The sequence below is a fragment of the Cynara cardunculus genome, unplaced genomic scaffold, assembly GCF_001531365.2.
Source record: "Cynara cardunculus var. scolymus isolate 2C unplaced genomic scaffold, CcrdV1 Un_Scaffold_6233, whole genome shotgun sequence".
In the NCBI taxonomy this organism is placed as follows: domain Eukaryota; kingdom Viridiplantae; phylum Streptophyta; class Magnoliopsida; order Asterales; family Asteraceae; genus Cynara; species Cynara cardunculus.
This window is the reverse complement of record NW_020202839.1, coordinates 4,793-27,170: the sequence shown is the minus strand read 5'-3', so window position 1 is coordinate 27,170 and position 22,378 is coordinate 4,793. Positions and strand designations below refer to the sequence as shown.

Sequence of the window (22,378 nt, the reverse complement as noted above, 5' to 3'; positions counted from 1 at the left end):
TATAGAAGGTCATATCTTATGTAGGTCGTGGGATACTCGGATTCTGATTTTGCTAAATGCACAGATGACAAAAAAATCAACTTCAGGGTACATATTCATGCTTTCAGGTGGACCTATATCTTGGAGGAGTCGCAAACAAGAGCTTACCACTACTTCAACTATGATGGCCGAATATGTAGCATGTTATCATACTACGTGCCATGCTATGTTATTACAAAACTTAATTAGTGGGCTCAAAATTGTTGACACCATTTCAAGACCACTAAGGCTTTACTGTGACAATAATGTTGCTGTTAGTTTCTCTAACAGCAATAGTTCAACTGGTGCTCGATTGTATCTCGACAGTAAATATCTATTTGTTCGAGAAAGAGTGGAAAAAGACTGCAAAATCGTGGAGTACATTAATACAAATGACATGTTGGCGAATTCACTTACCAAAGAATTACCGCCTAAGACTTGTGTTGAGCATGTAGCAAGAATGGGCCTAAAAAGAAATCTCGATTAATGTCACGCACTACTATGCATTATTAAAGGTACGCTTACAACTCTATCTTTCACATTATGTTATTTATTTTGCTCTACTAATTTAAAGATCACATTAATTGTTCTTGGAGCAGATATGATAACCATAAAATCACAAGTTATATTTTGTGGAATGTTGAGGTATAATTGATGGGGATCTTATATCTTTTAAGATATGTACGGTTGCATTTTTTTGTCTTAATGCTTTTACGAAATATATCCTAAATGGATTAATAAGTGGCCAACTTATTTGATATAAATAGTTATATAGCCAAGTGGGAGGATGTAAGATTTATTTATAATGTGGCATAAACTATTAATATCATTTTATATATAAGTTTATTAATCCATGATTAATTTCTTATTATTATTCCCACATTTATATGCAGGTCCTCTAATTATTATGATGGTCAATATTGGTCCATGTGTATTAATTATAAATATGGTAGTTATCAATTCATTTAATGTTATGTTGCCCTAAATTCTCTAAAAATCTCTCCCTCTAAAAACTCTCGCAGCGTCAAAGGATTGTAGATGGGAGATCATCAAGAACACTTATGACCAATTAATCCATCATTATTGTGGGCAATTAAGAGGAGTATTGAAGGATAACCATGACTTCTTCATCTTCTTCAAATCAACATCTTATGGATTTTCCTTCAAATATGTATCTTTAAATCTTATCTCTCACCAAGATTCATGAGATTGATCATGTTAATATATTTGAGTTAATTAACATGTAAAGGACACAGCAAGAAGCTGATGCCGATGGCTTTTCTGTTTTAATATGCAGTGCATTACATTCCACTTTTAAGAGAAAATTAGTTATATACAACTCTAATATCTGCTTTATTAACAATTTTAATACTAATTATTTATACTATATTATAAATCATTTGACAAAAATTATTAAAAACCATTTTTACGCATGATGTACTGCTTATTGATGTATATTACTTAAAATTCAAGATTACAAATAAAATGTGCATAAGTACAACTTATTAAATCTCTATGTTTAAATTCATGTAACTAACTACAGATAAACATAATCAAATACAAGATAATCTTCTCATTTTAAATCTAAAATATAATTAGGATAATTATTGAGTTATAACAGAATACGTAATTATTATCTTTATAAAAAATTATATTATTAGATCAAAAATAAACTACTTCATTATTAAACACTAAATTAAATTATAAAAAAAATTGAATTAAAGAAATTACACAAAAAACTAGAACTTTTATATATTTTTAAAAAAGATTATGATATTTTTAAATTTATATTTTTATTCAAAGATAAAAATATTATCGATTTCTTAAAACCATATAAAACGGTATTATAACATCGATAAAGACAAAAAATAAAACGAAACATTAAAATTGAGATACATCTTGTTACATTGCGCGAGTACCCTTCTAATATTATTAAAATATTTAATATAATTTTCTTTATTTCTCTTGAAAAACAATTATTTTCAAGATATCTCATTGATGAAAAATAATTAAAATATAACTTGTCTTTGTGTTTTGGAAGATTTCTTCGTATTTGAAGATTTTTATCAAATGTTTAGCATAACTTTTTTGGAGGAATTTAAAAAAAAAATGATTATCTAAAATAACTATTCCAGCATAGCTATTTATGCTAAATTCTCCGCTAAATAGTTCTAAAAAAATTGAAGATTTGGAAAAAGTTTGTTTCAACAGTTATACTAAAAAAAAAATTAATATAGAGAAAAAAGAGAGGTAATAGAGAAATCTTTAAATTTAGGAAAAAAAATGAAAATATAATATAGCTTTTGAAGATGTTCTAAGCACCCATATTTATATTAAAAGCATATCGTATCATATATTGAAAAAAATTGTAAAAATGATGCTTTGATGCTAATGTATGTGAAAATAAAATTAAATCATCTCCAACAGATTTAACCTAACCATCAAATGTCAACTTTAAGTACAAAGTATTTAAAGTATTTAGGTTACATCACAAAAGATAACAAGAAAAGTCATGAATCAACTAACATTATTCTCATCAACAAACGCTTGGAAAGCAGGTGGTCGTCTTGGGATTAGTCGGCTCGCATATCCAGGTTAATCAAAAGTTGACCACTTGTCTAACCAGTGTCCAAGTCTGCCCTCTTTTGGTCACCCAAGTTAGATGTTATCAACATCATTACCATCCATCTTAGACCATTTTCCATGATATAGATAGAACCCCTCTCACTCTCCTTTTAATATAGGATAGTCCATGACTACGTTTTTCCGTTGGTTGATGCTGCGTTTACTTGAACTTTTACAAGTAGCTTGCTGATGGACAAACCTAATGAGCATAACAAGGACTAAAGCTAAATGCACCCAAAAAGAGATTCCAAAAACGAACCAATTCTCATCAATTCGACAAGGTACGAATGAAAAACCTTGCACTGACTTGTGAAATTTATCTATAGTCTATACTATCTAATAGCAAAACTTTTAAAATTTTAAGAGTATCATTTGTAAAGCACCAAGTACAAATCGCTCACTTTTTATGTAATAATAGGTTTAATCACTAAACGCAACTAACAGATTCAAAATAACATAATGTTCCAAGACAATTATTGATCTCGAAAGATAATCTGGAAACTAGATGAACTACCATCGACACCAAATACTGCTGCATAATGATAAGAACAAGATATTATTGGTAATGTTGAATTCATTTCCGAAAAAGTTTGTTCAAAAACTAATTAACCAATCATTCATCAATGAATGCAGGTAGTCAACCCCAAATGTTTGTTTGGAGACTAACTAATCATTCATCAATGAATGCACGTAGTCAACGGAATCGTTCATGAGGTGAATGCAGGTAACATCAGTTGACCAACTCTATTCCAGTCAACGGTTTTCCTGATTGAAGTTGAATAGCAACATCACCAACTACCTGTTGAATAGGTAAAAGTAACAAAGTTCAAAACAAGAGAATCATGTAGAAATGTATTATTATTGCCTTCATCCTATCGTCCGATTGTAATGTAACCTTCAACTTGACATGTAATTTAAAAGAAATTGTTTTTCTATATTTACAATATCTAAAATACCTGTAAATAAGCAAGTCATACAGTCAATCCCCCATGCTCAGATAACCCAATTTTCCTTCAACTTTAAAGGTAAAATAGTAGAATCGTGTGAACAGTGAACCAAATCAATATCATAAGTTTCTATGTGATGATCATAATGCATAAATAAGTAATATGAACATGAAAACTTCCAAAAAAGGAACAATGTTGTAGTTGGGTCTGAGACCCAAAAAGGCAAGTGATGCGATTTTCATGGACAAGTCCAGGATTTAACTATCAAGATTGTTGTAAAAGGTAATTCAGATATCAGCATTTTCACCATAACTATAAAACTTCAAGTTAAGTTTTTGAGTTGAAAATGAGTCTTTTTGACCTTATAACCAAATAGTGCCTCTAAAGCTCCTGCTCTTTTTTTGATTTTTTGAATACGGAGGATAATATTTGATGAATAACAAGTATGAGAAGCTGAAGCAGTAAAAGTAATAGAGCAAGTTTTACAAGAAACATACCTTGGCCATGAATCTATATGAACATTCTGTAACGCCCGCAACATGAGGTGTGAGAAGGACATTTGGGAACTTCAAGATTGGATCATCTGGATCAAAAGGCTCTGTCCATGCAACATCGATTCCTAGGCCTCCTAAATGACCGGATTTAAGGCTATTATAAACAGCCTCATAATCCAAGAGACCCCCTCGTGCTATATTAACTAGTAGGCCACCCTGAAAAACCAAGTTGATGTCATCACCATTTACGGTTAATAGAACTAAGGGGCTCTGTTTGCCCAAATTATTGGACTTCTGGCAGACCAAAGTAAAACCCCACAAAACTTGTTATATCTCCGCATACGGCCCTTTTTTCACATATAAGTTCAATAAGTCTACAATACAGTAACTCCTTTATCTGTAAATATAATAATAAAAAATATTATGTCTGGAACATTGTTGCAAAGAGGAAAGTTAATGGTGAGCTTGCAGAGATGTAGAAGAGATTTTTATGTGAATCCAACCTGGATGACTAGCAATTAGCAATGGATTGTCTTTACAGGAAAATAAGAAATATAGTGGTTCATCATTCGCTGAAACTAACCTTTCTCATTGAAGATAAAAAATTCTTGTTTATAACACCAGCCTGAATAATAACACAACTGTTAGCCATAAGAAGTGTAACCCCATCGAGCAAAAGATGTAATTGGACAAGTCAAGGGGAAGAAAGAGTCCAACCGTTATATTATTCATCGTCAAGCAGCAAACAACTATGTCCGATATCTTTGCGAACTCATATATATCTTCATGAGAACCTTTCTCATCAACCAAATCCTCATGTGTACCGTTTTGATATGTTGGTTCTGAAAACAGAACAAAGGTAACAGCAAGTAGGTGTTTACATCAGATATGTTAAATACATATGCTATGTGATACCTGTAGAATTGAACCCACCTGGAACAGATGAGGACCAATTTCGTTTTGTAGCAAGAATTCTCACTCCAAATGGACGAAGACGCTTCGCCAATTCGATCCCAATATTTCCAAATCCCAAGATGAAAACCTGCGTAACTAGATTAGGCCATCAAGTTTGAACAGAAGTTCAGCCAGAAAAGTATCTGTTGCAAGAAAACTTGTCTTGTTCTACATGATGATTTATCCACAAAGTTGATGCAGTTTATTGTTGCTTCAAAGGATTTAATACAACAAGGTTTTCAACAAGTTGTAACTTAAGATAAAAGTTAGGGATCATTCATCGTAGAAGTTTGACTTAACTCTATATTTCATGAATCCTCAGGAAACCACATGGTTTTCTATAAACAGGCAAGAAACTGATAGCTTGAGATCATTTAGATTTTGGATGGTGCAACATGCTAAAATCAGCCAATTGGCATTGAAGATGTCAATTTAACCCTCATGTATGTTGGAATAATGACTAACATCAGGTAATAGACTTTTGGAAAACTGGGAAGCGGTTCAGATTCAACCAATCTGTGCTAAATGTGATCAAATCCTGATGATTGTGTTCTAGGGTAGTTCTATACCATCAATCTGTGCTAGAACTTCTACATGATCCTCAGGTGGGTGCTTCTAGTGAAAACTCTTTTTCACGTACCATTTGCTGCCTTGGAACCCTGCATGGCATTCTATACAAGTATTTCTTCGTTCATACTCCTCATCAGCATGGAGTATTGGAGTAACTGATTAATATTACTCCCTTCGTCCCAAAAAATGCCACGTTTGAATTGACACGTAGATTAAGAAAAATCTTCGACTAATAATCAAATATCTAAAATATCCAGTAATAAGTAAAAGAAAAAAAAAGAGAGAAAACCTGTAGACCCCAATCAATCTCGCCAATGATATCTATGACAATTAAGTAAATTCGATTTAAATCGCCCCAAAAAGGGAAGGTTTTATTTTGGGGAACAGATGAGTAGACATTTGTTGGAAAATACAGGGGAACTACTTTTACAAGGCTTCCTGGACAAGGTTGTGTACCTTATTCTGGTTCTTGATGAGCCATAACCTCACTTATTGCATTTCCTTCGTACCTTTTATTGTTATTCCTTTTTGCTTACTCATGCATCCAAACTAACTTCTTTGCTGTGACCATCAAGTTCAAGTGTCAAATTGGAGCACAAGGCCCAGGATTGCTTATTACACAAGATAATCACATAATGCCTACATAGAACTGATATCAACGTTACTAACTTAAATAAGTCCTTTGCTACCTGCTATATGTAAATATTCAAGGACAATTGTTTCTTTTCAATTGGTATAAGACCACAACCAGGAAACTATCACCAAACTATGGAAGGAATTCTGAGAATCTCATAATCTTCAAAAGTAGGAAACAATCTAATAAATTGCAATTATAATCTCCTAAATTTATTCTAAACAAAGAAAAATCTATTCTATTTTAATTGGAAACAATTCTGCAGTCCCCCATCAAGTTCGGTTGTGTACGTCTTACAATTGTGAGCTCGGTGTTGAGTTATTCAAAGTCGATTCTGAGAAGAGCCTTGGTAAGGATGTCTGCAATCTGTAAAGCATCATGGGGCATAACTCGATTCCAATGTTCCATTGTTGATTTTTTTCCCTTCCAAAATGACATGATTAGTCTCAATATGCTTTGTTCTAACGTGATGGACCAGATTCTTTGAAATACTGATGGTGGCTTGATTGCTACTGAATATTTTTACAGTTCCTTAAACATCCATCATAAATTTTTTAAGCAATGAATCCGCATACCTTTGCATATTCATAAAGCTAGTGCCAGATATTCCAATTCAGCACTCCTTGACACAACACACCTGTTTGCTTTTTGCTCCTCCAAGTCACTAGATTACCCAATAAGTGTGAGCAATAACCAGATACTGATGAGCCCAGTTAGCATCAGTGTAGATCTCAACCTTTTGGTTTTCTATTTTTGAAAATCAGCCAATATCTTTTTGTGATACCTGAGAATTATTTTCACTGCATCTAGATGAACCTTACTCGGATTGTTCATGTACTGACTTAATGTCCACCGAAAATAGTGTGTGGAAGGTAGATCAATTTTCCCACGAGTTGTTGATACATCTCCTTGTCTACAGGAATGGATTAAACCCCAAGTTACCAATTATATAAAATCTCCAATAAAAATAAAAATTGATTAACCTCAAAATACGGGATATTAATTTTCTAGAAAAACTTCGATATGTCCGTTCAATTTTAGTGATAAAACCAACCAAAACACAATTCCAAACCGGACATAACGGATTACTTACAACCCGAATTAAGTAGCAAAATAAATGGGATATACTTATAACCGGAATAAAACTATGTACAAGCTACGATTACTACATCTATAAGATACGATAATAAACTACTATATACCAAAAGTAAGTTCATAGTCTTCAAAGTCCCCCGATAAACGTCGAATTCAAACAACGGGTTCTTTCCCTTTATCCATCTTCTTTCCTGAGAGGGGTTGGCACTTAAAAGGTAAACAAAAGCTTAGTGAGTTAGATAGTTAAGTATTACATATCAATATCGCACATGTGTATAAACATACATAATAAACTCTTATCAATAAAAGAGTTTAAGACATTAACTGAATGCAAACCGAGACTTACAAGAAACCGAGTGAACAAATACGTACCGGATGCTAAGATCATAGAATTCCATATTCAAACCACTATAACATACCATACCATTGATTCTCAATACAACAAGGAAACAGGATCAATAATCAAATATATTCAACAACGTTAGAATACCAATAAATATCAAGAACCAAAAGATCGAATCGGTAAACATAACGAGGACAGTGCATCACCCCGTCCTTCACCTTCCAGACTCATTCCAGAGTCCGAGTCAGAATCGTACATCACAGAAAACCTCACACTGCCCGCCTTCCTCTACCGGGTGTGTGCCAAGGTTCCCTACTCATTGCTCTTCCTCCTTTTTGAGCAATGAGTATCCACAACCACAGAAAGTCTCACCCGTCCAACCCGGGATCTTGACTTTGCCATAAACTTCTGGCGTGCCACACGAAGTAGTACCCATACTATGGCGTACAATTCAAGGAACTAAACAACGAGTCCGGATCCGGAAAGCAAACCGATGTAACGAGATCATATACGGAATAGACTCAAGAGACGGAATCAAAGACAAATCAAGATAGTGTGACTCAATTCAAGACCAAAAACATTTATATGAATATATATATATATATTCAAAATAATATGTAACAATTAACTATATAACTCACCGAGCAACTGTACAATACCGAAAAGCTCCGAAATTAGCTCACAAAGCAAGTCCAAGCTACCACACCTAGAATGCTTCCAAAGCCTCAAAATTTGTCCTAATTAACCCCTATAGTGAACGTATAAAATCTCATAAGCAACCAATATAAGAAACTCAAATTATACATATTTCCTATTTAAACACTTTACATGATTCCTATGTACAGTTGCTACTTGCAGATCTGTTTTGTCCATTTTAAACTCAAATTCATGTCTTGATCATAAAATAAGAAATAAACTAAACTCAATTATCTAACCAAAGAAATTGGCCTCCCCGCATTTGGATTTTTCTATGATTTTATACAGTTTTTCAAAGTCTGCACATTTTCAGTGCCTTCTTAAGTCGAAATTCTCATTTTCATACATTTTTCATACCACTTCAATTTCAATTTCAATTCCAAATTCTTCCAATTTCTGAATTTCATCTTAATATAACATATTTGACATAAACAACCGAAATCCAACCTTTATTTCATCATTTCTATCATCTCCCAAATCTTTGACTTAACCAAGTCAAAGTTCATATGATGAACTTGCTTAAATCTTGATAATCTTTTGAACCTAATAATCATTTCATGCCATAAATACTAAAATGTACTCATTTTATACACTTAAGATCAAACCTTATGAAACCCTAACTCTTTCTCAACATGCAATCCATATATCAAGAATGTCAACCAAGAACAAGTGCAAAGATGGATTGTACCTTTAGTTGATGATCAAATCTTTCAAAGATCTTGTAACCTCTTTGATTTGAGTTTGAATCAAGCCTGTGTGTGTAAATTGCACCTCTAGTGTGTGTGTGTGTGTGAGTTCGGGACTCAAAATAACATGAAATTGGGCCAAAAATCGAGTTTTCTATACTAAATCCCGAGTTGGGTCGGGTTGACCCGGTTGGGTACCCATTTTGACTATCAACACTTAAAATATTCATAACTTTTTGCTCGGACCTCCGTTTTCTATGAGGTTTTCGCCTACACATTCATAAAGCAATAATCTATAACCTCCAACAAAAATATCTCCCAAAAAAATCAGTTTTACATATCCATTTGACATGAGATTTTCCCAAATCCTCTCATATACTCCTAAGAAGTATAATTCTAAAATTTCAGACCCAAGCTCCCACGAAATCATAGGTTCTCTTATATGGACATTACTCAAGCACTAAGTAAAATTTTCCACTTTGACACTTAACATGCTTGGTGATTGCCAGACCGCAAGTCGAATTTAGAAAAGTATCTCGCTCCCCGTAACTGATCGAAAAGATCATCAATTCACGGTAATGGATACTTATTCTTTATAGTTACCTTGTTAAGCTCACGGTAAGCTATACACATCCGGAAAGTTCCGTCTTTCTTCTTAACGAACAGGACTAGAGCACCCCAAAGAGATGTGCTTGGTCGGATAAAACTCTTGTCCAAAAATTCCTGCAATTGTTTCATCATCTCTTTCATTTCCACGGGTGCGAGACGATACGGTGTCTTCGCTATCGTAGTTGCACCCGGTATCAAGTCTATACGAAATTCTACTTGACGATCGGGTGGCAATCCAGATAGATCATCCAGAAATACATCCGGATATTCACAAACAATCGGAACGTCCTTCACCGTATTCTTCAATTCCTTCGCCGCATCCATAACATAGGCTAGAAAAGTTGAGCAACCCTTGATTAGATAACGACGAGCTTTTAGCATAGAGATTACCTTTATGTCGATCACGCACCGCTCCCCGTAAATGTATAGGTAATTCCCCTTGCTAATTGGTATCCAAATCATTTGGACTCGTTAAGATCACTCATGACAAGATTCATATTATTGCGAAAGAATGAAAGCTGCCCAAGATCGTCAAAAGTCTTATGCATATCGCCGCAAAAGGCCAAGCGAGTTCTCAGTTGGTGATATGGTAATGCTGAAAGTTTCTCTTTGGCGAGGCGTGCTTCGCTTCTGGAAACAAGGTAAGTTAAGTCCACGATTTATTGGTCCGTTCAAAGTATTGGAGTATATCGGAAAACAGGCTTATCGACTAGAGTTACCGGAGGAGCTTACGGGGATACACGATGTGCTTCATGCAGGTATTTACGTAAATGTTTGGGTAAACATGAAGAGATGGTGTCCTTATGCGAAGTCAAAGTAGATGAGAAATTAAGATACATTGAGGAACCAGAATCAATTCTGAACGAGAGAAAAGTGAATCTACGTAATAAGGAGGTGGACTTGGTGTTGATCAAGTGGAAACACCATTGGGGACCAAATTGGACGTGTAAAGATGAGACGAAGGCGAAATACCCTTCTTTGTTTCCACAACAATGATTTCAGGGACGAAATCCTCAAAAGGAGGAGGTATTTGTAACATCTCATTTCTAATATGCCCGAATTATTTGATAAGTATGTTTAATTGTTATGTTAAGAGGATATTACGTGAGAAGTTGTGAAGCATGTTAAATGAGTAATGTCCATATAAGAGAACCTATGATTGGTGGGAGTTTGGGTTTGAAATTTTAGAATTATACTTCTTAAGAGTATATGAGAGGATTTGGAAAAATTTCACGTCAAATGGATACGTAAAACTGATTTTTTAGGAGATCTTTTCTGGAATATTTTTGTTGGAGGTTATAGATTATCTCTTTATAAACGTGTAGGCGAAAATCCCAAAGAAAATGGAGGTCTGAGCGAAAAGTTATGAATATTTTAAGTGTTGATAGTCAAAATGGATACCCAACCAGGTCAACCCGACCCAATTCGGGATTTAGCATAGAAAACTCGATTTTTTGGCCCCATTTCATGTCATTTTGAGTCCAGAACTCACACACACACTAGAGGTGCGATTTACACACATAGGCTCGAATCGAACTCAAATCAAAGAGGAATTACAAGATCTTTGAAGGCTTTGATCATCAACTACAAGTACAATCCATCTTTGCACTTGTTCTTGGTTGACATTCTTGATATATGGATTGCATGTTGAGAAAGAGTTAGTGTCTCATACGGGTTTGATCTTAAGTGTATAAAATGAGTACGTTTTAGTATTTATGGCATGAAATGATCATTACGTTCAAAAGATTATCAAGATTTAAGCAAGTTTATCATATGAACTTTGACTTGGTTAAGTAAAATATTTGGGAGATGATATAAATGATGAAATAATGGTTGGATTTTGGTTGTTTATGTCAAATATGTTATATTAAGATGAAATTCAGAAATTGGAAGAATTTGGAATTGAAATGGTATGAAAAATGTATGAAAATGAGAATTTCGACTTAAGAAGGCACTGAAAATGTGCAGACTTTGAAAAAATGTATAAAATCATAGAAAAATCTAAATGCAGTGAGGCCAATTTCTTTGGTTAGATAATTGAGTTTAGTTTATTTCTTATTTTATAATCAAGACATGAATTTGAGTTTAAAATGGACAAAACAGATCTGCAAGTAGCAACTATACATAGGAATCAATGTAAAGTGTTTAAATAGGAAATATGTATAACTTGAGTTTCTTATATTGGTTGCTTATGAGATTTTGTATGTTCACTATAGGGGGTAATTAGGACATATTTTGAGGCTTTGGAAGCATTCTAGATGTGGTAGCTTGGACTTGCTTTGTGAGCTAATTTCGGAGGTTTTCGGTATTGTACGGTTGCTCGGTGAGTTATATAGTTAATTGTTACATATTGTTTTGAATATATATATATATATATATATATTCATATGAATGTTTCTGGTCTTGAATTGAGTCACACGATCTTGATTTGTCTTTGATTCCGTCTCGAGTCTATTCCGTATTATGATCTCGTTACATCGGTTTGCTTTCCGGATCCGGACTCGTTTTGTTCCTTGAATTGTACGCCACAGTACGGGTACTTCTTCGTGTGGCACGCCAGAAGTTTATGGCAAAGTCAAGATCCCAGGTTGGACGGGTGAGACTTTCTGCGGTTGTGGATACTCATTGCTCAAAAAGGAGGAAGAGCAATGAGTAGGGAACCTTGGCACACACCCGGTAGAGGAAGGCGGGCAGTGCGAGGTTTCCCGTGATGTACGATTTTGACTCGGACTTTGGCATGAGCCCAGAAGGTGAAGGATGGGGTGATGCACTGTCCTCGTTATGTTTACCGATTCAATCTTTTGGTTCTTGATATTTATTGGTATTCTACGTTGTTGAATATATTTGGTTATTGATCATGTTTCCTTGTTGTATTGAGAATCAATGGTATGGTATGTTATAGTGGTTTGAATATGGAATTCTATGATTTTAGCATCCAGTACGTATTTGTTCACTCTGTTTCTTGCAAGTCTCGGTTTGCATTCAGTTGATGTCTTGAACTCTTTTATTGATAAGAGTTTATTATGTATGTTTATACACATGTGCGATATTGATATATAATACTTAACTATCTAACTCACTAAGTGTTTGCTTACCTTTTAAGTGTCAACTCCTCTCAAGAAAGAAGACGAATAAAGGGAAAGAACCCGTTGTTTGACTTGGACGTTTATCGGGAGACTTTGAAGACTACGAACTTACTTTTGGTATATAGTAGTTTATTACCGTATCTCATAGATGTAGTAATTGTAGCTTGTACATAGTTTTATTCCGGTTATAAGTATGTCCTGTTTATTTTGCTACTTAATTCGGGTTGTAAGTAAAAATCCGTTATGTCCGGTTTGGAATTGTGTTTTGGTTGGTTTTATCACTAAACTAGAACTGACATTTCGAAGTTTTTCTAGAAAATTAATATCCCGTATTTTGAGGTTAATCAATTTTTATTTTTATTGGAGATTTTATAAAATTGGTAACTTCGGGTTTCTTGGGCTAAGCTTCCACCGGAGCCCATAGGAGTAAAATACAAGCTTCAAACCAAGCATTCCAGTTTCTTTCAACAAGTGTAGGGTGTATTTTCATGGAGATAACATTCTCTATTCTAAATAAAGGGCAAAGCAAATATATTTTAAATGGAAACAATTCCACACCATGCTTATTTTGTTTGGAACCACCGAGACAGTTATATTAGATTACCTTACCATACATACTGTTGAACATCTTTCCACTGCCTCTACAACATAACTTACAAAGCAGCAAGCAATTCATCAAGTTCACCAACCTTATCCCCGAGATTCAGCCTAACATATCATCTCTATCTGATCCAATCCAGAATAATCATATCCTCACCCTTCTCTGATGAATTTCTTAATGCTCAAAAATAAAATAAAACTGTCCTAAGATCCCATTTCCCACTTTATCATCATCCACTATGCCCAAGTTTCTATTGTGGCTCACCAACGGCTTTGGAAGAAGCAGAAGCAAACATGGGAAAGTTCATGCTTCAACCAGCAAAACTACTAATCCGCTGAGGCTAGAAGTTTGTTTAATAGCCAAGTCAAAACTACACTACATACAATACATGTACACCTTTTCACACATTACTAAACTCGTTTATGTTAAACTTAACAATTTTGTTGTTTGTTTACTGTTACTGCTTACACCAGTTAGACGTGAATAACATTTTTGATGGGAATCAACAGATTAAGATAGACTAAGAAAATGAAAAACGAAGAAATCGGTTGTATGTGATTGAAATTGAAATGAATTACAATAACAGAAAAATGAATCAGGGAATCCTCACTCTCTCAACGCACTAATGCAAGAGCCAATAGAAACTTAGGAAAAACATTCTCTGCCCAAAATACGTTTTACCTCCCTCCTATTTGAAGGTAAAACCCTCTCCTCTAACCGACTTCTAGCCACTTTCCTTTTCTACCGTTTTGGCCCTACTAGAATAAACTTATAGAATACTTGGTTTGTTTACATTATGATCCAGCCCAACTAAACCCGTAACATTACCCCGCCCTTCCAATGAAGTCTTGTCCTCAAGGCTTGCTTCTGGAAATTGACTTTTAATAGTCATTGCGTCCTCCCATGTTGCTTCTTCCAAAGGACGATCCTTCCACTTAATCAACCATTGTACAATTGGTTCATTGTGAGCATTTACCATACATATTGCTTGAATAGAATCTGGAAATAGCATATCGGAAGAGTTGATTTCCAATTCAGGTGGAAGGTTTTGCTCCACGGAATCCGACATCACCACTTTTTTGAGTAACGAAACGTGAAAGACCGGATGTACTCTAGAAGACGCAGGCAACAGTAATTTATATTCTACCGGACCAATTTGATTCACGATTTTGAAGGGCCCAAAGTAACGAGCTGCTAACTTTTGATGGATGCAATGAGCCACAGCCAACTATCAATAAGGCTTCAACTTCACATAAACCCATTCACCAACATTACCTCACGTCTTTTTTTATCTGCTTGTTCTTTCATAATCGCCTGGGCATGCGATAAATGTACCTTAAGTTGTTTTAGTGCTTCATCACGATCCCGTAATTCTTGGCTCACAGCTTCTACCCGGATCTCCCTTGAAATAAACTGAATTACAGTGGGTGATTTTCGCCCATAAACCGTTTCAAAAGGCGACTTTCCAGTTGATCCATGAAAAGTAGAACTGTACCAAAATTTGGCCCAAGGAATCCAAATTGACCATGAACGAGGTTGATCAATTGCAAAACATCTCAAATATGTTTCCCGACAACAATTGATGACTTCAGTTTGACTGTCAGATTCCGGATGATACGCAGAACTCATGTAATTGAGTTCATTGTAGACGAAAAATTTCTTGCCAAAACTGACTGAGAAACAATGGATCACGGTCGCTAAAGAATAGACTTAGGAACCCCATGATGACGTACCACTTCCCGAACAAAGATCTCGGCTATTGACCTTGCTGTATATGGATGTTTTAAAAGAATGAAGTGATTGTATCTCGAAAGACAATCTATCACCACTAAAATTGCATCAAAACCTTTAGACTTAGGTAAGCCCAAAATAAAATCCATTGAGAGAGGTTCCCAAACCGTATCTAGAATGTCCAAGGGCTACAAAAGACCCCCTGGCGTGGTAGAACTCGATTTGCAAAGTTGACACACGTTGCACGACTTCACAAATTGTTGTCCAGTAGCTATCATTCTCGGCCAATACAGATTAAGTGCTAAACGACGGTAAGTTCGATAATAGCCGAAATGCCCTCCCAAAGCTGATTCATGGAATTCTTTGATTAAGCAAGCAATAAATTTCCATGTACGAGAAATCACCAGATGGTCCTTATAATAAAGTATTCCTTGTCTAACGTTGTAACCCGAGTGACAATTAGGATCATGTTGCAAGTCTTGAACCATTTTCTGAATATTAGCATCCTTTCAGGCTTCTTCAATAAGCTAGGCCCCTTGGACAGTCCAGGATATTAACGAAGTCAGTGCACCTTCTTCAGCCCCACGTGATAACGCATCAGCAGCCCGATTTTCACGACCATGCTTATAACAAACTGGCGTCCAAACCAATTTTGTTTCCCCGTGTTCGTAATTCGTTGTTGTAATAGAAACTTTAAGCTTTTCTAATCCGTATACACCGTAAAACATGTTCCCAATAAGTAAGCTCGCCAATGTTGAACCGCCAGAACCAAGGCCATGATCTCTCTTTCATAAGCCGACTTAGATAAATTATGTTCACTCAAAGCCTTGCTAAAGTAAGCAATTGAACGTTGTTCTTGCATTAAGACTGCTCCGATTCCTTTACCCAATGCGTCACATTCGACTATAAATGGTTGAGTAAAACCAGGAAGTGCCAATAGTTGGGCCGTCACCATGGTAACTTTAAGTGTTTTGAAGGCTTGATGAGCTTCCAAGTTCCAACCATAGGCATCCTTTGTGAGATCTGTGAGCAGTTTTGCAATGCTGCCATAGTGGCGAATAAACTTTCGATAATATCCCGTAAGACCCAAAAATCCCCGTAACCCTTTTAGTTGTTTTGGAACTGGCCAATCCAGAACAACCTCAATTTTTTTTGGATCCATGGACACTCCATTGCCACTAATAATATGACCCAAGTAATCAATCGATGATTGCCAAACAAACACTTTTTTCGATTTACCACATTGATTTTCAAGTACAACGTGTAACACCACTGATAAATCTTCCATATGATTTGACCAAGTCAGGCTATAAATAAGAATATCATCAAAGAAAACCACCACGTATTTACGTAGAAATGGCCAAAAAATATCATTCATAACAGCTTGAAAGGTTGTCGTTGCATTGGTGAGCCCAAATGGCATTACCAAATACTCATAGTGACCATTATGGGTGCAAAATGCCGTCTTATCAATGCTATCCGGTTGCATTCTGATTTGATTATAACCGGACTTCAAATCCAATTTAGAGAAGAAAAAAATGTGCCCTTCAATTCATCAACAAGTTCCTCGACTACCGGAATAGGAAACTTATCAGGTATCGTGGCTTTGTTGAGAGCACGATAATCCACACACATCCTCCACGATTGATCTTTCTTTTTGACCAAAATTATTGGACTGGAAAAAACGCTTTTACTTGGTCGAATCATACCAAGATTCAGAAGTTCCTCTACTTGCTTCTCAATTTGAGCCTTTTGAACATGGGAATATCTGTACGGCCGAACACAAATTGGTTCATGAGAATTGATTAAAGAAATCTTGTGATTGTGATCATGTCGTGGGGGTAATCCTGTTCGATCCCGAAATACTGCTGAAAAATGGTCAAACAAGGATTGTAAATCCTTTTGTTGTGCAAAGGATAACTCCTCCTATTCGTTTTGGCCAGACAAAGTAGTACTCGAAAGACAACCTTGAGAAGGATTGTCTAATGACAACCACATTTGAAGAGAAGCTTGAGAGACTTAATCTTTAGATAGACCTTGGATGCACACCGACTTCCCTTGGAATACAAATTTCATGAAAGATTGTTCCCAGTTATGGATCACCTCTCCCAAAGTCTTAAGCCACTCCATGCCTAAAACCATGTTCAAATGCCCCATGTCAAATACCATCGCCTCCACCTCGAATTCACATGTCCCTACTCGAACTTTAAGATGCGTACAATGTCGAATAATAAGGATTTTATGGCCATTGCCCAGTTGAATGTTGATGCCATCGAAAAATTCCTAAGATAACCCTAAAGCGGTCACCAATTTTCATGACATAAAATTATGTGTGGCTCCACTGTCCACCAAAATCACCACTCAAATACCAGCTACTGCCCCTCCAACTTTAAGGTTTTGCCACCCAGTGACGATTCAGCAGTAGCACCCAAAAATTTCCAAGGCCATACATAATCTATTTGGAGGAATTTCCTCCTCTTTAGTGACCGATTCCTCTATTGTCTCTACGGTCTGAAGCTCACCGTTCTCGTCTACCGCTTCATCGTCGCCCAAGAGAAGAATCCATAATTTCCCTTCGGGGCATTTGTGAGCAGGACCGCATTGCTGCCCACAACGGAAACACAACCCTTTCTTACATCGCTCCTCCCATTCTATATGAGTAAGAGACTGAATATCCCTATTGCGATTGAACAATTGGCCATAGTCTGATGAAGGAGCCTAGGAAGTACGCGGATTTGGGGGCATACGACCAACATCAGTGCGTGTAAATGGTCTCTTCTCACTGGAAAGAGAACTATTGGGCCCCTTGTTTTCGTAACGGCCCAGAGGGTTGGATTTGAAATCTGATTGGAAAGAGAAGCCCAACCCACCTCCCGCCTGGTATCAAAACCAGGATTGGGAAATATTCCCAGCAGAAGGACGAAGCATCTCTTTGATATCCTTGCGAGATACATGGCATCAAGATGAGACTGAGGTCGATGGAGACGTACCCATCATTTCACATCATCACGTAAACCCGCAATAAAGTAACCCACAGTTTGTGTCTCAGGTAATCAAGGTACCAAGGATAGCAAATATTCAATATCGTCCGTATAATCATGAATAGAAGATATTTGTTTCATCGTAGCCAATTGTTCGAACCGATTATGAATCTCCAAGCCCGAAAATCGTTGGAGGAGTTCGATGGACAATTGTTCCCACATAAGAGGATCGTAAATCTGCTTCACAATCTTTAACCAGTGTTGTGCTACACCCACCATACTTAATTGAGCAAGACGAATTCAAAGGTGAGATGGTGTACCATGAATGTCAAAGTATAATTTTGCTTCCTGAATCCATCCCTGAAGATTGAACCCATAGGCAATTTGACTTTCTTTGCCGCCCATGGTAACAAATCGGAAGAACCCAATCATGGAGCAGAAGTGTGAGTTATCACCTTGCTGTGGAGACTGACCCCCCTGAGGAGTCTGTGTAATTGGGAATCCGGTGGAGACCCCAAACGGCAGGGTTGGGTTGAACCCTGTTGTTTCACCCACGCCAGAATCATCTTACGAAACTCAGCTTCCTCCCCTCGCTCAGATTCCCACGCTTGAATCCTCACTTTGATTTCCTGGATATCCGATTGCAACCTCTGAATCTGTACTTCATGTTGCTCCAATCGGTTCAATTGAGATCAAGTTTCCATGGATTCCACACAGCAAGTCAAGGTAGGTCGGACCAATGATGGGAATCAACAGATTAAGATCGACTAAAAAATGAACAAGGAAGAAATCGGTTGTATGAAATTGAAATTGAAAGGAATTACAATAACAGAAAAATGAACTGGGGAATCCTCCCTCTCTCAACGCACTAATGCAAGAGCCAATAGAAACTTAGGAAAAACATTCTCTGCCCAAAATACGTTTCACCTCCCTCCTATTTAATGGTAAAACCCTCTCCTCTAACCAACTTCTAGCCACTTTCCTTTTCTGCCCTTTTGGCCCTTCAGAATGAACTTTTAGAATGCTTGGTTTATTTACATTATGATCCAGCCCAACTAAACCCATAACAAATTTCCTCAAGTTATTGTATAAGAATATTTTTATATTGAACAGAACCATGGAGTTCGAAGTTCAAAGGTTGTAAGGTTTAACTTGACTGCAGGCTGTTTCTTAGAGCCTCATGAATGGAGTTTGAACTTCAAAAGTTGTACGTCATTAAAGCTTCAACTTGTACAGAGGTTGTTTCTTCATATTTGTTCTTTTTCGTAGGGAGGTCTACGTACCAAGAGGATCTGCTTTAAGGTCTCTTCTAATTTAAAACAAATGATCAGTCATCAGAAAGGAATCCAAAATAATCTGGCATGTTAGTACAAATACGAGATACAAGACTGGTGAATAATTGATTGAGCTTACTGTCTTTCCAAGCAATGTATCCCCAATTGGTTCCCCAAGTTTCTTTTGCTTTACAGCAAATTGCATCTCATTCTGCACCAAGATTTAAGTGGATATAAATAAGAGAGAGAAAGAGAGAGAGATGTAAAAGAATGGGGGGGACAAGGAAAAAAGCATAGTATAAGAAAAATGCATTCTGAGTGGGCAACAGTACTATTAACAATTTACAACCATGGTCAAGAAATGAATAAATAAGGTCAAGCAAGCAGATTAGAAGAAGGGATTGTACAAGCACCCGTTGTATCCAGAGTAATGGGTATTTGGAAGTAACATCACAAATACTAAGCATGCACAGCATAGCAGAGCTGAAGGACATTTTCAGAACTCTACGAAGAGACTTGCTCAAGACCACAATATCTTAGCAATTTGAATGAATTGGGTTTCATCATTATATGCATCAGAAATGACCAACATACTAAAAGCTTAGACTTCAAAAGTTAATGATTCAAGCGCCTAAATAAACCCAAGGATTTGTAGATGTCTAGTCTTCTTGAAGCAACTACCTCAATGTATAAGTATTAAAAAGGGTCACAAAGAAAATTCACTAGTAAATATACAATAGCTATGACGTAAAACTGGAAACTTGTAGCAAGCAACCTACTGTATTAACATACATGAAAATGTAAATTGATAAAAGTATTAGTTAGTAGATTAGTATGAGAACCTACTTGCTTGCGGAGAAGACCTAACATGATATAGATGGCCATTTCAGCACATGAAGCAGCATTTCCTGTTTCCCCACTGGGAATTCTTGCAACTTTTAATCCATGGTTTGTAGCAGCAGCTATATCAATACCTTCATTTAAAGATTGAAAAAGAATTGAATTCATAGAAGTAGTTGGACTTCTTAGAGCGCTAGGAGGTCAGAAATTTTAGTTCTACAGTTCAGTACACAAAGATTAAATGGACAATGACCTTCTAAGCCAACACCATACTGCATTATGAGCTTCATCCGAGTTGCACGAGCAATAACATCTGAATTAAGCCGCATGCTTTTCACCACACAGATATCATAGTTGCCAATAAGATCAGGTATACTAGCAAATGGAAGATCATCAACCTATGAAATAAGAGGTACAGAAGTTCATTAGATTAAGCAATTCTGAAGTCCTGTTTGCCATCTAATATTATTTCATCAATTAAAAAACCTGGATAGATGGACAGTTCTGCAAGTATTCTTTGGTGTAGTTATGTGAAGCTGCAAAATGAGGTCCACAAAAAAGAATCCGGGTGTTAGCCTTGCCATCCTCACACATATTTCGTTTGTTGATATCCCAAAATAACCTGCACCAAGAAAAATACAGTTAGCTAAAATCTACAATATGAACAGAGAATTTTATGATTGCTTGTTATTAATAAGACAAATTGTTGGTTTTCCCTTTGAATGCATTAAGAACAGGAGATTATTTTGAAATAAAAAATAATAATAAAAATGAGAAAATCCACCATCCTGGAGAAGCCATAAGCCCATAATCATGGACTTGTAAATAACTGTGTACCTTCAGAAAGTTATACAAAGGTGGAGTAAAAAAGGAGTGCAAATTCAGAAGACGTTTTCACAGGACCAAATGTTTGCAAATCTAACATCCTATATACTGAATCTCTCAAAAATAGTGTATTTTCTTGAAAAAAAGCTTATGCTTCTAAGCAATTTAACAAAACTCAATAGTGTTTAGAGAGAATTTAAAAGAGCTGGACTTGCTTTATTGCAATTTCGCATCTTGGAGTCTTTGGAGATAACAAGCTGATTGTTTATTTACTTCAACTGGAGCTGCAATGTATTTCTGGTTCAGTTGTCAAGAATCACTATAAAGCTAACAATGAATTGTCAAAGAAACTGAGAACTTGGCTTCAGTCCTAGGATGAAAGTGGGGCTGAAGAAAATGTCAGTCCTAGGATGAAAGTGGGGTTGAAGAAAATGTCAGTCCTAGCAATACCCCAAAAAAAGTGGGTGAATGAAATGGTGATTAGCTTCAGGAGATCTATGTGATTTAAAAGACCCATCCAAGTTAAAACGTAAAGTCTATAGGACAGTAGCAATACCGGTTATTTACAAATTAGAATGTTGGCCTACCAAAGCAATTTGAGTACAGGACGATTGTTTAATGGGTTTGACGTCAAAACTCAAACTTAAAGTTCATCATAATGCATCGTAACCTAGGAATTCATCGTAACCTAGGAATTTTATCAAGCACGTGATCTGCATTACATGATACTGTAAGCAAATACAGTTGCAAGAAAAAGAAACTTACCCAAAAAAACTCTTCAATCTTGTGTCTTTGCACGGAGATTGTCTCCTCAAAATATTGAGGTTTAAAGAATTGTAAAACCTAAACAACATACTGCAATACGAACATCCTAAAGCTCCAACTCCATTAACATTTGATCACTGAGGAAGATTAGCAATACAAACTTCAATCCAGTTTTTATCGTCGTCGATGAAGTCAGGCGACAAACTTGAAAATATCAAGCGGCAGACGAACAAATTTCGCATGTATGTGCGCCGGTGTCAACGTGAGAGTGATGGTGGACGGCAAGAGAAAAGGACCAAGATCAGGTTTGGTATTTTGGCAATCGCTTTTTAAATATTCAAATAAAAATGGTTCTGAGATGGTAATATGAATTACTTATTTGCCCTTTTTTTTTATTAGACATCACCAACAAATTTCCAAAAATTGAGATTTTCGTCATGTTTTTTTACTCCAAAAAATTCTCCAAAATAAAAAATAAGAGGAAAGTGTGTAAAAGAAATCTCCGATCTTAAAGACACTCCAAAAATAATTATAATAAAGAAATATTATTTAATATATTTTATTTGTAGAAAATTTTGAAAATAAATATTTAAGAAAAATAATA

At 35.9% G+C, this 22,378-nt stretch overlaps 1 protein-coding gene across 3 annotated transcripts; it reads right to left on the bottom strand.

Annotated features, from left to right (window-relative positions):
* Nucleotides 1-3,031: 3,031 nt before the first annotated feature.
* LOC112504625 (hydroxypyruvate reductase) lies at nucleotides 3,032-22,077 on the bottom strand. Of its 3 annotated transcripts, XM_025108575.1 has the most exons (11): nucleotides 21,775-22,077; nucleotides 20,671-20,806; nucleotides 20,438-20,582; nucleotides 20,191-20,318; nucleotides 19,484-19,555; nucleotides 5,018-5,126; nucleotides 4,802-4,926; nucleotides 4,668-4,709; nucleotides 4,088-4,300; nucleotides 3,600-3,660; nucleotides 3,032-3,442 (listed from the first exon to the last, which is right to left on the bottom strand). In XM_025108575.1, exons 1-10 carry the CDS (start codon nucleotides 21,861-21,863, stop codon nucleotides 3,637-3,639), a joined length of 1,083 nt encoding a protein of 360 aa, XP_024964343.1. In that variant the 5' UTR covers nucleotides 21,864-22,077; the 3' UTR covers nucleotides 3,032-3,442; nucleotides 3,600-3,636. The 3 variants fall into 3 exon arrangements, with proteins under 3 accessions (XP_024964343.1, XP_024964342.1, XP_024964344.1); XM_025108574.1 differs by lacking the exon at nucleotides 3,600-3,660; XM_025108576.1 differs by lacking the exons at nucleotides 3,600-3,660; nucleotides 19,484-19,555 and having other exon boundaries at nucleotides 21,775-22,075.
* Between the last annotated feature and the right edge of the window lie 301 nt (nucleotides 22,078-22,378).